The sequence below is a fragment of the Neofelis nebulosa genome, chromosome X (assembly GCF_028018385.1).
Source record: "Neofelis nebulosa isolate mNeoNeb1 chromosome X, mNeoNeb1.pri, whole genome shotgun sequence".
Taxonomy (NCBI): domain Eukaryota; kingdom Metazoa; phylum Chordata; class Mammalia; order Carnivora; family Felidae; genus Neofelis; species Neofelis nebulosa.
In genome coordinates this window covers 72,504,699-72,517,655 of record NC_080800.1, presented here as the reverse complement: position 1 = coordinate 72,517,655, position 12,957 = coordinate 72,504,699, and the positions used below count along the sequence as shown (strand labels likewise).

The 12,957-nt window shown below is 37.8% G+C and overlaps 1 protein-coding gene across 4 annotated transcripts in view; it reads left to right on the top strand.

Moving 5' to 3' along the window:
• The window catches only part of CHM (CHM Rab escort protein), a 240,702-nt gene that overhangs the window by 78,584 nt on the left and 149,161 nt on the right, over positions 1 to 12,957 (top strand). For all 4 annotated transcript variants that reach the window (XM_058714187.1, XM_058714185.1, XM_058714186.1 and 1 more), the window contains exons 5-7: positions 5,994 to 6,381; positions 11,963 to 12,079; positions 12,582 to 12,702. In XM_058714187.1, coding sequence (XP_058570170.1) covers positions 5,994 to 6,381; positions 11,963 to 12,079; positions 12,582 to 12,702 — 626 coding nt within the window. The remainder of the gene's footprint in view (positions 1 to 5,993; positions 6,382 to 11,962; positions 12,080 to 12,581; positions 12,703 to 12,957) is intronic.

Sequence of the window (12,957 nt, the reverse complement as noted above, 5' to 3'; positions counted from 1 at the left end):
GTTCAGTGAGACCTGATACTACTTCCAGTAGAAGTGAAGCTTTGCAGAACTCTCTTGTCCCTTGATGTGGACTGGTTTCTGCTGGTCTTCTGGGGAAGTGCCCCGCCACCCTGGGTCTGAGTCAAACATGACCTAGAAGAGCAGTAGGTACACAGTTCAGAGGTGTTGGACCTGGTGTAAGCAAGTTAGGCAGCCATTGTAGGTGGTTTACATTGTGGTGTTTACATCAGGCATTTCTATGTTTATGCTCAGGAGTCGAGGAGGAAAATGGCGCCATGCAGCTCCTCTGTCCCTGGAGAGGGGTCTCAGTGCTTGTTGTCCTTAGGGAAGGAGTTTGAGAAGAGAAAATAGTCTCCCTCCTGTGTGTCCCAGGAATTCTTTGTATAGTTGTTTTCTTTTCTTTTTTTTTTTTTTAAATATAATTTATTGTCAAGTTGGCTAACATACAATGTATACACTGTGTTCTTGGTTTTGGGGGTAGATTCCCGTGATTCATCACTTACATACAATACCCAGTGCTCATCCCAACAAGTGCCCTCCTCAATGCCCCTTTCCTCTCTCCCCCGCTCCCCTCCATCAACCCTCAGTTTTTAATCTGTATTTAAGAATCTCTTATGGTTTGCCTCCCTCCCTCTCTGTAACTATTTTTCCCCCTTCTTTTTACCCATGGTCTTCTGTTAAGTTTCTCAAGTTCCACATATGAGTGAAAGCATATGATATCTGTCTTTCTCTGACTGACTTATTTCACTTAGCATAATACCCTCCAGTTCCATCCACGTTGCTGCAAATGGCAGGATTTCATTCTTTCTCATTTCATTGTATATATAAACCTCATCTTCTTTATCCATTCATCAGTTAATGGACATTTAAGCTCTTTACATAATTTGGGTATTACTGAAAGTGCTGTTATGAACATTGGGGTACATGTGCCCCTATGTATTGGCACTCCTGTATCCTTTGGATAAATTCCTAGCAGTGCTATTGCTGGGTCGTAGGGTAGTTCTATTGTTAATTTTTTGAGGAATCTCCACACTGTTTTCCAGAGGGGCTGCACCAGTTTGCATTCCTACTAACAGTGCAACAGGGTTCCCATTTCTCAACATCCTTGCCAGCATCTGTTGTTTCCTGAGTTGTTAATTTTAGCCACTCTGACTGGGGTTAGCTGGTATCTCAGTGTGGTTTTGATTTGTATTTCCCTGATGATGAGTGACGTTGAGCAACTTTTCATATGTCTGTTGGCTGTCTGGATGCCTTCTTTGGAAAAGTGTCCATTTATGTCTTCTGCCCATTTCTTTACTGCATTATTTGTTTTTCAGGTGTTAAGTTTGGTAAGTTCTTTATAGATTTTTGATGCTAACCCTTTATCCAATACGCCATTTGCAAATATCTTTTCCCATTCCGTCAGTTGCTTTTTAGTTTTGTTGATTGTTTTCCTTTGCAGTGCAGAAGCTTTTTTATCTTGATGAGGTCCCAATAGTTCATTTTACTTTTGATTCCCTTGCCTTTGGAGATGTGTCGAGCAAGAAATGGCTGCGGTTGAGGTCAAAGAGGTTGTTGCCTGTTTTCTCCTCTAGGGTTTTGATAGTTTCCTGTCTCACCTTTAGGTCTTTCATCCATTTTGACTTTATTATTATTTATGGTGTAAGAAAATGTCTAGTTTCATTCTTCTGCATGTTGCTGTCCAGTTCTTCCAGCACCATATGCTAAAGAGACTATCTTTTTTGCATTGGATACTCTTTCCTGCTTTGTCGAAAATTAGTTGGCCATACATTTGTAGTGCCAATTCTGGGTTCTGTATTCTATTCCATTGGTCTATGTGTCTGTTTTTGTGCCAATACCCTGCTGTCTTGATGATTACAGCTTTGTAGTAGATGCTAAAGTCTGGGATTGTGATCCCTCTGGCTTTGGTTTTCTTTTTCAACATTACCCTGGCTATTCAAGGTCTTTTGTGGTTCTGTACAAATTTTAGGATTGTTTGTTCTAGCTTTGAGAAGAATGCTGGTGCAATTTTGATTGCGATTGCATTGAATGTGTAGATTGCTTTGGGTAGTATTGACATTTTAACAATATTTATTCTTCTAATCTATGAACATGGAATGTTTTTCCATTTCTTTGTGTCTTGTTCAATTTCTTTCGTAAGTTTTCTTTAGTTTTCAGCATATACATCTTTTACATCTTTGGTTAGGTTTATTCCTAGGTATTTTATGGTTCTTGGTGCAATTGTAAATGGGATTGATTTCTTTATTTCTCTTTCTGTTGTTTCATTATTGGTATATAGAAATGCAGTCAATGTCTCTACATTGCTTTTGTATCCTCCAACTTTGCTGAATTCATGTTTGAGTTCTAGCAGCTTTTTGGTGGAGTCTGTTGGGTTTTCCATGTAGAGTATCATGTCATCTGCAAAAAGTGAAAGTTTGACTTATTATTTGCCAATTTGGATGCCTTTTATTTCATTTTGTTGTCTGATTTGTGACGCTAGGACTTCCAACACTATGTTAAGCAACAGTGGTGAGAGTAGACATCCCTGTCGTGTTCCTGGTCTCAGGGAGAAACCTCTCAGAACAGCAGGCTGTTCTCCCCGCCCCTTCTACACAGTTTCTTTTGCCTCCCTGGTGCTCATCTGGGATTCAAACCCTGACATCTTAAACAATCCCACTCTGCTCTCCCTGGTACAAGGGAAGTGGCGCTCCGCCCCGCCAATAAAAGGTCTCTAGCTGGCGGGTGCAGGTAGGGATCTTTGTCCTTGGAGAGGTATATACCTTCTTCCCACAGCACTCAAGGGAGAGGGTTGTTTTCTCCCATGTGGACTGCGTCTCTGAGCTAGTTACTGAGCCCGTGGCTGGCTCTCCTCCTTCCCAGGTGGTCGAACAGGGGAGCTGGCCCCAGTCCGGAGAAAGCCCCACAGTTAGAGATTGGATCTTTCTCTGTTTTTTTTCCGATTCATGGTATGTGGTTTTTTGTTGTCCAAATACTACCCTACACTTCTACAGCCTCTTTCTTTTACTTTTGTTTCTTCACAGAAGGGGATCCATCCCCTCTGTGCCTATGCCACCCGTTTTATCTCTCCCAGTTTGCAATCACGCACCTATGGCCTGCCAGGTTGTCCCTGTGGGCCCCTGGAGACATCCCTGTCACTCTGCAGCCCTGGCTCTTGGAATTCCAAGTCCTCTGGCCTCAACACTGCTGTGTTTGAGGGATGATGTAACTTCGGGACTGCCTACTTCCCCGCCATATTGGATTCTTTTGGATAGTTGTTTTCAAGCTGCCTGCTCCCAGGTTGTTTGCCTGTCTTCTCTCCAGTAGCAACACAGTGCCCTTCTGGGTCTATCCCAGCCAAGCCTCCTGACTTTAAAAACTCCAGTCTTTAGGGAAGTGGTGTATGTAGGGGCCTGTGCAGGTCTTCTTGGGAAGGGTCCCATTGCACTGGGACTGAGGGAGAGAAGGGTAGTAGTGCTGGAGTCAAGGGGTATGGGACTTGGAGCAAGCTGCTTAGGCAAACAGTGTGGGGCAGAGGTGCCCTAGACAGGTGGCGAGACTTTTATGCTGTGGAGTTGGGGAGGGAAATGACAAGGCAGGTTCCTTTGTCCCTGGAGAGGTGTCTCTGTGAATGCTACCTCTCACATCTCAGGGATGTTTTCCAAGCAGAGCGAATAATCTCTCCCCTGTATGTCTCAGTTCTTCAAATGTCTGTTTCCATGCCATCTGCCCCACCACCACTGGGTTTGTTTGCCTGCCTTCTCTCCAGGAGTAGGGCAGTACTCTCTAAGGGCTCTATCCCAGCCTAACAGTAGACTTTTAAGGCCCTAGCCAGTGGCTTTAGGGAAGTGTTCTCCTCGTGTGTTCCCCTGTACGCTCCTATCTCTCTTTGTCTTTCTCTGAGACCAGGGCTTCCTCCCTGCCCCCCCCCCCCCGCCTCACACACCATAGCACCAGAGATATTTCACTCCCCAAACCATGGCTCTGTACTTCCTACCTTCCTCTATGTGGCCTCTTCTCCCCTTCTAGTTGTGTCAGTCCTCAGGTTGATTTCTTGGGTATTCAGAATGATTTGATAGTTATCTAGTTGTGTTTGATAAGATCAGCCTGGGGTCCTACTATGCCGCCATATTAGCTCTTCTCAACATTTTATTTCTTAATATTTAAGTTAATGTTCTTTCATTGTACCTTTTTTAGTATAGTGTTTATTGTATTAACTTTAATAAGACATTTTATTAAGTGTACTTAGGCTTTTGAGTTATAATTTATTGCTTTTCCTGGCCTCATATCTTTTATTTTCGACAAATTCAGTAAGTTTCATATTTAAGTGTGTGTGTGTGTGTGTGTGTGTGTGTGTGTGTGTGTGTGTGTAGGCAATGAGAAACCATTTATTCATCAAGCATTTATTAGATAGCACGTCTATAGAGCAGTTAGTAGGTGTTGTGAGGGACACATAAGAAGACATGTTAGGGTTTTCCCTCAGGGGAGTTAAAGTCTACTTCAGAAGGTAAAGCATATACTGGACAACCAAAGGACTGGTAAAAAGAACTGATAAATAAATGCAAGGTAAACTGCATTGTATGTATTGTGGGGGCATGGAGTAATTAGAATGATATATATGGTTGGTTTAAGGAAGATTTTTGGAAATATTTAAATTTTTTATAACAGATTATTAAAATATGTGATTATTTTTGAGAATGGGAGAATTACCATGTTATGGGGAGTAAGATGAATAGCCCAGGAGAAACAAATAATATGAGCCAAAACATGGAGATTAGACTTGATAGATTAAGAGTTAGAGATGGTATGTCAAAGCAGAAAAGATGAGACCAGAAAATTGTGTATAAAGAGGGTGATTTGGGTTAGAGGCAGGAAGAAGATTTTATGGGGTAGGTTTAGAGATCGTATAAGGAAGAGCTGATATATGTTCTTGAGCAATTGGTTAGCAGATGTTTACTTCCCAAGACCTATTATATATTGTTGAGTAGCAGGGAACTCAGTGAAGTATAAGTTCTGTGGCAGGTAAACCCTCTAGGTGAAATGCATGATGCAGATAGACTGAACAGGAGCCAGTTTTATCAGTGAAGGCAATATGGACTTAGAATGTTAGTAGTAGTGTAACTTTGAAAGTGGGACTTCCAGTAGAGTAATAGACACTAATACAAAAAATATAGCAGGAAAGAATACAGAAAGATCCTCTTAGATACCACATTGTGATAAACCAACTTAAACTTTATGACAGACTTTTTCTAGCTCTGTCACACCATCAATAATAAAAATAATAATCTTTGGGGGTACCTGGGTGGCTCAGTTGGTTAAGTGTCCGACTTTGGCTCACGCCATGATCTCATGGTTCATGGGTTCAAGCCCCGCATCAGGCTCTGTGCTGACAGCTCAGAGCCTGGAGCCTACTTCAGATTCTTTGTCTCCCTCTCTCTCTGCCCCTCTCATGCTTGCTCTCTCTCTCTCTCTAAAAGAAATAAACATTAAACAAATAATAATCTTATTATTAATCTTATTACTGTGACAGACTTTTTGCTTGTGATACCATGATGATTAATTTATTAATCTGAAAAACAATCATATATAACACCCATATTATAGATGGATAATTAAGGTCAGAGAAGATAAATAACTTTTCTGAATTCACAGAGTTATCTAATTACAGGGTCAGGGTTTGAACCTTGTGCTGTTTATTCTGAAGCCTGTGCTCATAAGTACTTTTGATTTGTTTCTAAAATATAATTGCCCTGTCTGCCTTAAATTCTCAGAAGTGTACATGAGACATGCCCTGTTAAACTCTGAAATCTTTATGTCTATTTTTCAAGTATCAATTATATTTCATGTTGTATTGGTACCTTAACAGATGAGTGTTTAGTGTGTGGTTTACATAAGGCAAAATGTATACTGAACTTGATAATATAAATGGGGCAAAGAAATAAAAAATTGCCATTAAAATAATATAAAAATGGAGTCAGTACAATTAGCAAAAGTGTATTGTTATAATTTCTCATTAGTCAGGATTTGCATGAAGATGTTGAAGAAACCGGTGCACTGCAGAAAAATCATGCTTCTGTGACATCTGTGAACCCCACAGAAGGGGAACATTCTGCCTATCTGCCTTCGGAAGATGAGTCGTCGTGCACTGTGAGTTGTCAAATGCCCACAGAACAAACTCCAAACAGTGATCTAGAGAGTTCCCTAGAAATAAATGATGTCGAAGCAACAGGGGAAGAAGGAAAGTGTTGTGATGATAAAACTTTTGTGAAGTCAGCTTCGGAAGAAGAAACAAGTGAAAATGTGCTTACCACAGAAGACACCACACTGCAACCAAAGAAAAATAGGATTACTTACTCACAAATTATTAAAGAAGGCAGGAGATTTAATATCGATTTAGTATCAAAGGTAAGTACCAGTTTTCATCATCTTATAATAAACCAATACTAATTTTTAGTTGATTGAAAATAGCATCTGGGACCATATTCCCAATTTTCATAATTTTATTTTCTGAAGTGTAAAACATATATTTTATAAAGAGATAGTATCCAGAAATTAATAATTCAGTTAAAATAGTCTTTAAATATGGCTAAAATGCATTAAAAAATGCTCAGTACTATATCACAATGATACTTTTATACTGGAGCACAGAGTCCACTCTAATATTCTTCTGCATAGACACTACGAATTCTATCAAGAGAAAAATTCTAACAAACCTAATTAAAAATTCATGTTATTTATAGTTTATTAAATGAACTTGTTTTCAGCTCGTCTATATAGTGACTATTTTAACAACTATTCACAACTGTTAACAACAACTATTTTAACAATGATGATAAACATTCTAAATAAACCAATGCATTTTTGAAAATCATCTATTTAGATATGAGGGCTTTGGAGGATAATTTAATTGTGGGGGACAGGGAGGGTGGGAAGAATGCAATATCTGGTTATGTTTCAATCCTTAACTCTAATGTTAGGCCATTGTGACTTCAGAGGAGGTACCTGAGTCTTTGGAGGGTATAATGTTGTATTGGGTTTATAGGAAGCAAGGTTAATATAAGTGCAAAAAGAATAGAAAACCAGTAAGATAAAGGATAATGGTCTTTAAAAGTTAGATATAGGGCTTGGATAAAGTAGAAAGAAACAGACCAAATCACATAAATTGGGAGTAAGCAATAAGAAATTAAAAAGAAGTATGGGAGGGTAGTAAGTAACATTAGAGTTGTCTCAGACTAGGCTTTTCAATTTAATGTGCTCTCTTGAAGTTTCAAGTTACAGAATAGAGAGACTAATCAATTGCATGTTCCCCACATTTTGCTGATACAATCCCAGTACTCATACTACTGCTCTTTTTTTTTTTTAACTTTTTTAAAAAATGTTTTTATTTATTTTTGAGAGACACAAAGAGGCAAAGCAGGAGTGGGGGAGGGGCAAAAAGAGAGGGAGACACAGAATCTGAAGCAGGCTCCAGGCTCTGAGCTGTCAGCCCAGAGCCCGACTCAGGGCTCCAATTCATGAACCGCGAGAACATGACCTGAGCCGAAGTCGGACGCTTAACCCACTGAGCCACCCAGGTGCCCCATATTGCTGCTCTATTTGAACCTGATCCCTAAAATTATGAATATATTTTTATTACTCTTTGCTTCTTTCTATCACATAGCTCTCTGTGTCTGATTCTGTCCTGGTCTGAATTGTCCTGGTCTGTCCTGGTCTGAATTCATATTTCTGTACCATCTATTCCACCTTCTCCAGCTACGATGATCCTGCCACACTTTGAAATCTAGAATTTTTTTCCATGTTACCTTGCCATTGATTTCTAAGTAGCAGTTTAATCATATTTTACTAATAGTCCTCCTGTTTTCATGATTAGAAACTAAGTTTTACCAAACCAAAAACAGAACAACAAAAACCTGAAGTAGTCATGTAACAAATGGGTTTTGTTCTGAGAATTTCATTTTTAATTAGTTACTTGGGATTTGGAATGTCTAACATAAGTGATGATATAAGTATTGGTTAAGAACCAATGCTAGTTGATAATAGTCTAACCCTTATGGTAGCTGAAATAGAGTATAAGTATTACAAAGGAAAATACCCTAAAAGAATTAGGGTAAATTAAACACCGATGTGTCTAGAGAAATCAAGGCAGTTGTACTTTGCCCTGCATAGTTTCCATGGTATTATATATTTAAAAAATAATAATAAACTCATTCTACAAAAGTAGAAGTGACTAAAGAATGTTTAACCATCATGGGGAGCCTGGGTGGCTCAGTTGAGTGAGCATCCGACTTCAGCTCAGGTCATGATCTCACAGTTCGTGTGTTTGGGCCCCACGTCGGGCTCTGTGCTGACAGCTCAGGGCCTGGAGCCTGTTTCGGATTCTGTGTCTCCTTCTCTCTCTGCCCTCCTCTACTCATGCGCTTTCTCTGTCTCTCAAAACTAAATAAATGTTAGAAAATTAAAAATAAAAAAGAATGTTTAACCATAACAATATAAGAGGTTTATTATTATTTTTTAATGTTAGTTATTTAATTAACATTTATTGAGTACCTGCTGTGTGGAAAGCAGTGTATTCCATGATATTGGGACAATCAGTTACTCTTTGGAAATTCTATTCAAATTTCAGTTATTGCATCTAAATTTAGGATTGCCAAACACCTATATTTTTTAAATTTATTTATTTTGAGGGAGAGAGAGAGAGCGACTGCAAGAGCATGCACAAGCAGGGGAGGGGCAGAGAGAGAGTGGGAGAGAGAATCCTAAGCAGGCTCCATGCTGTCAATGCAGAGTCTGAAATGGGGCTAGACCCCATGAACCGCAAAATCATGACCTGAACTGAAATCAAGAGTCGGATACTTGACTGAGCCACCCAGGTGCCCTGCCAAATATCTGTTTCAAGCCCTACTTCTTTCCAGTTTGATGTCTCCAAACAACTCGACATTTCTGCATGCTTCTATCTCAAGGTCATGGTGGTAAAACTGACACGTAACTGTAGTGCTTTACAGTTTACAAAACACATCCACATATATAGCCTTTTAAAAAGTAGTCTTATAAGGGTGCCTGGGTGGTTCAGTAGGTTAAGCATGCGACTTCGGCTCAGCTCATGATCTCACGGTCTGCGAGTTGGAGCCCTGCAACAGCTCAGAGCCTGGAGCCTGCTTTAGATTCTGTGTCTCCTTCTCTCCCTGGCCCACACTCTGTCTCTCTCAAAAATAAATAAACATTAAAGAAAAAGTTAAAAAGTAGTCTTATAGCTTAGGGGAGGTTATTTAATAAAATACTTTATAGTATTATACTGTTTAATAGAAATCAAAGTTGAAGTTCTTACAATTAAAACTCATTTCTAAGAAACTCCGTACCCTTAATAATTATGGAACCACATGCCAAGTGAAGCAAAAAATGATTAATTATTAAATCTCATTCTCCATAGTTTAATCAAATTGAATTATTCTTTTTTATTTATTTCTATTGAAGTATAATTAACATACAATGCTGTATTAGTTTCAGGTGTAGAACATATTGATTGAATAATTCTATACATTTCCTCATTGGTCACCATGATTACTCACCATCTGTCACCATACAACATTATTACGATATTATTGACTATATTCCCTGTGCTGTACTTCTCATCTCCATGAGTTGTTTATTTTATAACTGGAAGTTTGTACCTCTTAATTCCCTTTATTTCACCCAGCTCTACCCACCTCCCTCCCTTCTGGCAACTACCAGTTTGTTCTTTGTAGTTTAGAGTCTGTTTTTTGGTTCTTCATTTGTTTTGTTTTTTAGAGTACACAGGAATGAAATTATATGGTATTTGTCTTTCTCTGACTTATTTCACTTAGTATACTACCCTCTAGGTCCATCCATGCTGTTGCAAATGGCAAGATTTCATTCTTTTGTGGCTGAGTAATATTCCATTGTGTATAAGTATATATACATACATACATATATATTGTGTGTGTGTGTGTGTGTGTGTGTGTGTGTGTATGTACACCACATCTTTATCAATTCTTCTATTTTTTTAAGTTTTTTTTTTAACGTTTATTATTGAAAGAGAGAGAGAGAGAGACAGAGCATGAGCAGGGGAGGGGCAGAGAGAGTGGGAGACACAGAATCTGAAGGAGGCTCCAGGCTCTGAGCTGTCAGCACAGAGCCCAACGCAGGGCTCAAATTCACAAACCGCGAGATATGACCTGAGCCGAAGTCTGTTGCTCAACCAACTGAGCCACCCAGGCGCCCCATATCCATTCTTCGATTGATGGATACTTGGTATTCTTTGACCTCTCATCACTAATTTCTTTTAGATCACTTAAAGAGTGGTGAAAAAGAGGCTTAGGTTTAAATACCATACTCACTTGTTACTACTAATTAAAACGTGTTTTCACTCTTCAGTGTAATCTTAAATGCATTATTTTAAACCCAGCATTAAATCTTAAGCTTCATTGGATCTTATTAAGTGAAAATACATCTTTTGTTTGATGTATTAATATTTGAGAAATATTATGACTACTGAGGGATCATTGAATTTCAAGTATTTGTTTTTAAACAAATTAGGTATTTGAATTACCTGTTTTTTTTATTGTAATTACAGAATTAAGACTTGGCAATATATTCCTAGAAACTTGGGCTATATCAGCTGTGTAGGATATTAGGCTGAAGGTAATGAAATAACATGGTGTATTTACTCAGAGTAATTGGATTACTTAAAAAAAAAAGCAATGTCACTTTTGTTCTGCACAATGCTGGACTAATAGTTTATAAAAATTCACTAAGTGATACTGTTATACATAGTCTTTACCGACCTTTTGGATACTCAAAACTAATGGTTTGGATTAATTTCCAAAATTCCTTTTTTTTTTTTTTTTTGTAGTAAAGCTAATTGTCCTCCCCCCCCATTACAGATGTAACATTTACATTTTTAACATTTATTGAATTATAGACATTTAAAGGTATATCAGTGTAGGGCGTAGCCAAATCTGTTGCAATTAACCATGTAGTTAAATTTATAACATGCTAGATAATACTGTTGAAGTTGTTTTTGTCTTTCTGATATCAGTTATAAGACATGTGAAAGATTAAATCAATTCTTCACGTGCATGCTGGCAATAACCATCATTCTCACTTCTTGAAAAAGACGTACCTCATATGAATCTAGACTACCAGGATTATAGGGGGACCTTATAATTCAGTTCTTTTGGTGGCAATACATAGCCAATCTTTTTCTTTTTGGTCGATGAGGAGGTCCAGGGAGCTGGTTTCTTTTCATTTTTAAAATTTATTATTATTAATAATTTTTGAGAGAGAGGGTGTGAGCAGGGGAGGGGCAGAGAAAGGGGGGACAGAGGATCTGAGCGGGCTCTGTACTAACAGCAGCGAGCCTGATATGGGGCTCCAACTCATGAACCCTAATGCTCAACCAACGGAGCCACCAGGAGGCCCCCTGGTTTCTTTTTAATAACCACCTGGCCTTATGTAAGGATACAGTCCCTTATTTAAAACCCTTGGGCATGGTATGTTCTGTTATTTAGATTAAAAAAATTATTTTAGAAAGCAATACAGTACATATGTTGATATGCTGTATATGATGTGACATTCTTAGGGTCTGAGGAGGCACTTTATAATTAAACCTATCAGTATTTTTGCAGTCAAATATATGAATATTCACAGTAAGCGGGGCAAATAGAGAAAAGCCTTATATCAGTTTGGGTCATTTTATTGCCAAACTAGTTATGAAAAACATTGTATTCCAGAGTTTTTTGGGTTTTGAATTTCAGATAATCCAGAGTTTTTGGGGATTTTGAATTTTAGATAATCAACCAATTGTAAACCTGTTGTAATTTGTGTTCTGTACTCCAATATTAATAAGTATAATGCTTTTTAACAATATTTTAAAATATAACTAAATTATGTATCTCTATTTAGTGTTTATCAATTTTTCCACAATTTTACCTTTTATTTCATACTGTAAAATGTTTTCTTTGTACAGCTGCTGTATTCTCGAGGATTACTAATTGATCTTTTAATCAAATCTAATGTAAGTCGATATGCAGAGTTCAAAAATATTACCAGGATTCTTGCATTTCGAGAAGGAAGAGTGGAACAGGTACTTTGTTGATCAAGTATTGTAACTGGGTATGAGCTTGTTATTATGGTTTGTTTTGGAAGGATAAACAAATAAGATTATTATTTTCCTGGCAAAGCAGCAAATTCCAATCCTGCATGGTAAATGTAAATAGTAAGAAATTACTCAATTAAAACTTCTTGTGTTAATTTTTTCATAAGTTATTCTGCAGCCTGATGTTTCTGTTAAGAAAATGTTAATTTCAGGCATTATTGCTCGATTTGAGCTGTCCTTTGTTCCCAGGTAGAGGTGACATGCCATTGGCTTTGTAATGGCATAAGGAGGAACTTGGCAGAACTAAGTAAGAGAGCTCACAAGTTAATTAGCTTTGAGGTCAACAGAGATGTCGTTAGAACTGATGGAAAGTAACATGAAACAGCCTGACTAGAATGGTAATAATGATCTTGTTAAAGGGAAAAAAATGTAATTTGGAATACTTCTATCACTAGGAAGCAGTTTCCTAACTTAAAATCATGTTTTTTAGGTTCCTTGTTCTAGAGCAGATGTCTTTAATAGCAAACAACTTACTATGGTAGAAAAGCGAATGCTAATGAAGTTTCTTACATTTTGTATGGAGTATGAAAAACATCCTGATGAATATAAAGGTATTATTTTCCATTAAATTGTGTTCTCTAATCATTTGAACTTTCTTATTTTAATATGCTTGCTCTGATGTAGTGAGCCACTCATTACTCTTTTAAAGTGCATTCTTATTCTCCAATATCCAGTAGGTTAGCCATTACCAACATGTAGCTATTTAAATTGAAATTAATTAAAATTAAATAAAATTTAAAATTCAGTTCCTCAGTTGGACTGGCCATATTTGAAGTGCTCAATAGCCATAGAACATTTTAATCATT